The 2,062-nt window shown below is 56.1% G+C and overlaps 1 protein-coding gene across 1 annotated transcript in view; it reads left to right on the top strand.

Moving 5' to 3' along the window:
- Nucleotides 1-2,062, top strand: part of QSOX2 (quiescin Q6 sulfhydryl oxidase 2) — a 23,592-nt gene that overhangs the window by 6,324 nt on the left and 15,206 nt on the right. The window contains exon 6 of the mRNA XM_008590100.1: nt 216-361. Within this exon, the coding sequence (XP_008588322.1) occupies nt 216-361 (146 nt within the window). The remainder of the gene's footprint in view (nt 1-215; nt 362-2,062) is intronic.

Here is a 2,062-nt window from a genome sequence, read left to right as displayed (position 1 = left end):
CTGTTCATACTGAGCTGGTGGTTTCCATGAGGAGTACGGCCTGTTTCTTGTTGCGTGGGGTCGGCTGACGTGAGCCCCCGCAGAGCTGGGCTCTCAGTGGTTCTTATGTACTTTTGTGTAAGGGGTGCCTGCAGGGTTGTGTGTCTCCTCATCGTAATATTTTCTGACAGAACTGTCATCCTTGGTGGGGGTCACATTGTTCTCCTGTTGTCCAGGTTATCTTGGACTTGATTCCGTATGGAAACATCGTGGTGACCCGAGCACTGGATGCGGATAAAGCGCTTCTGGAGAAACTTGGTGTTTCTTCGGTTCCCTCCTGCTACTTGATTCACCCAAATGGGTCACATGGACTAGTTAACGTGTAAGTGCTTGCTTGGCCTAAGTAGTATTTGCAGCATTTGGTGGGATCCAGGAAACTGCCCCCGTGTTGAGTTGTGGGACAAAGGCTGTGAGGCCACAGGTTGGGTCTGGGGCGAAGCCAGACAAGCCCTGGCCCCGTGGCCTCCCTGCCCTGGCTGATCCCACCTGTGGTTCTGGGCTCGTGGGCATTTGCTGCCTGTGTTGTGTTTTCATGGGTTTCTGAACAAAGCCAGATCTTGCAGATGTTGTCGAATGCTGTGCTGCGTAGGGCCCTTGGCTCAAGGCTGGTCTGAGTCCGCCCTGGCAGGCACCCACGCTTGCCCCTCTCCAGAGTGCAGGGGGTGAGGAGGCCCACAGAAACCCTCACATGCCCTTTCACCTCTGCATGTGCGCCCTTGAACTGGGCCCCCCACTCAGGGTGAACAACTTTGATAAAGCTGGAAAAGCAGGATAGATGAGAAAGTTACATAACGTTCTGGGGCTGCAGGGGGAGCCTGTGGCATCCCCTCTGGTCCCAGCTTCCTCACTTGGTGGACGAGGGTGGTGTGCGGCTGGCCCTGCCCTGCTGTGGGAGGTGCCGCTCCCCTCCAGCCCCTGCCCTACTCTGCATTGAGAGGTCCCTCCGTCACCAGCAGGGCTCTCGCACGTGTGGTTTTGCCACCATTCACTCGGCAGCTCTTGCTGAGTTGCCATGTCCAGGCACCTTCTCGGTGCTGGGCCACAGCGGTGAGAAGACAGGACGGCAGTCCCTGCCTCCCGGGGCTCTGGCTGAGCAGCTGCAACGATTGACTGGGGCAGTGAGGGCGCCATGCTCAGAAGCCGTGAGCACACCACAGTTTCCCAGATGTGTTTCTATTCTGTAAAACAAGAACACATTGGATTCAAGGTCACCGCGGCCACGGAGCTTGTTTGGGTGGGCCATAAACATCTGGGGAATCTGCCCCCCGGAGCACCCATCCCAGGCCTGGAGTACAACAATCAACTTTTTAACACAAAATAACGTTAACATTTTTACTGCTATTTTGCTGTTTTTACAAATAACACCCCTTTCCTTCTTTGTAAACTGCAAGCAGCTGTGGGTATTGCTGGTGAGTCCTGAGCCACAGAGCATGTGCTCAGTGACCGTATCCACCACAGCCTCAGAAGTGTGCCCCACCCTGTGCAGGGGCCAGTGCTCAGACGTTGGGGAGGGGCCGGATGCCCCAGGCCCGGCTTCCAGATGCCCCACTCAGAGATGGCAGATTGCGGGTGCGTCGGCGAAGGCTCTTAGGCATGTTGAAAATCAGTCAGGATAAAGCTGATCCTGGCAGATGCTCAAACCAGCTTTGCAAAACGTCTTAAGGTCCCCACCAAACACCAATGAATCATAGTACTTATTACAGCTGCAGCTCAGCCGTCGTCTGTGCACCTGATTTTTCTCGTCTCATCTTCTAAGGTGGATGGTCAGCACCTGAGGCCTGGCTGTGGCTGCTGTGTCCACCACCACCTCTGCTGCCCCTAAGACCCCAGTCAATGCCCGAAGAATGAATCGGGTGGGAGGGCCCGCTAGCTTTCCTGAACCTGGGGGGAGGCTCTTCTTAGCTTGTGGCACAGGGTGGCGCGTGGCCCTCAGCCCGTCTCTCAGGTGCCATCTGTCCGCCCTCCATCCCCACAGGGCGAAGCCTCTCCGGTCCTTCTTTTCCTCTTACTTGAAGTCACTGCC

Source organism: Galeopterus variegatus, unplaced genomic scaffold, assembly GCF_000696425.1.
Source record: "Galeopterus variegatus unplaced genomic scaffold, G_variegatus-3.0.2 Scaffold5841, whole genome shotgun sequence".
Classification (NCBI taxonomy): Eukaryota; Metazoa; Chordata; class Mammalia; order Dermoptera; family Cynocephalidae; genus Galeopterus; species Galeopterus variegatus.
Note: the sequence above shows the minus strand (reverse complement) of the source record. Positions and strands in the feature narration are given on the sequence as shown.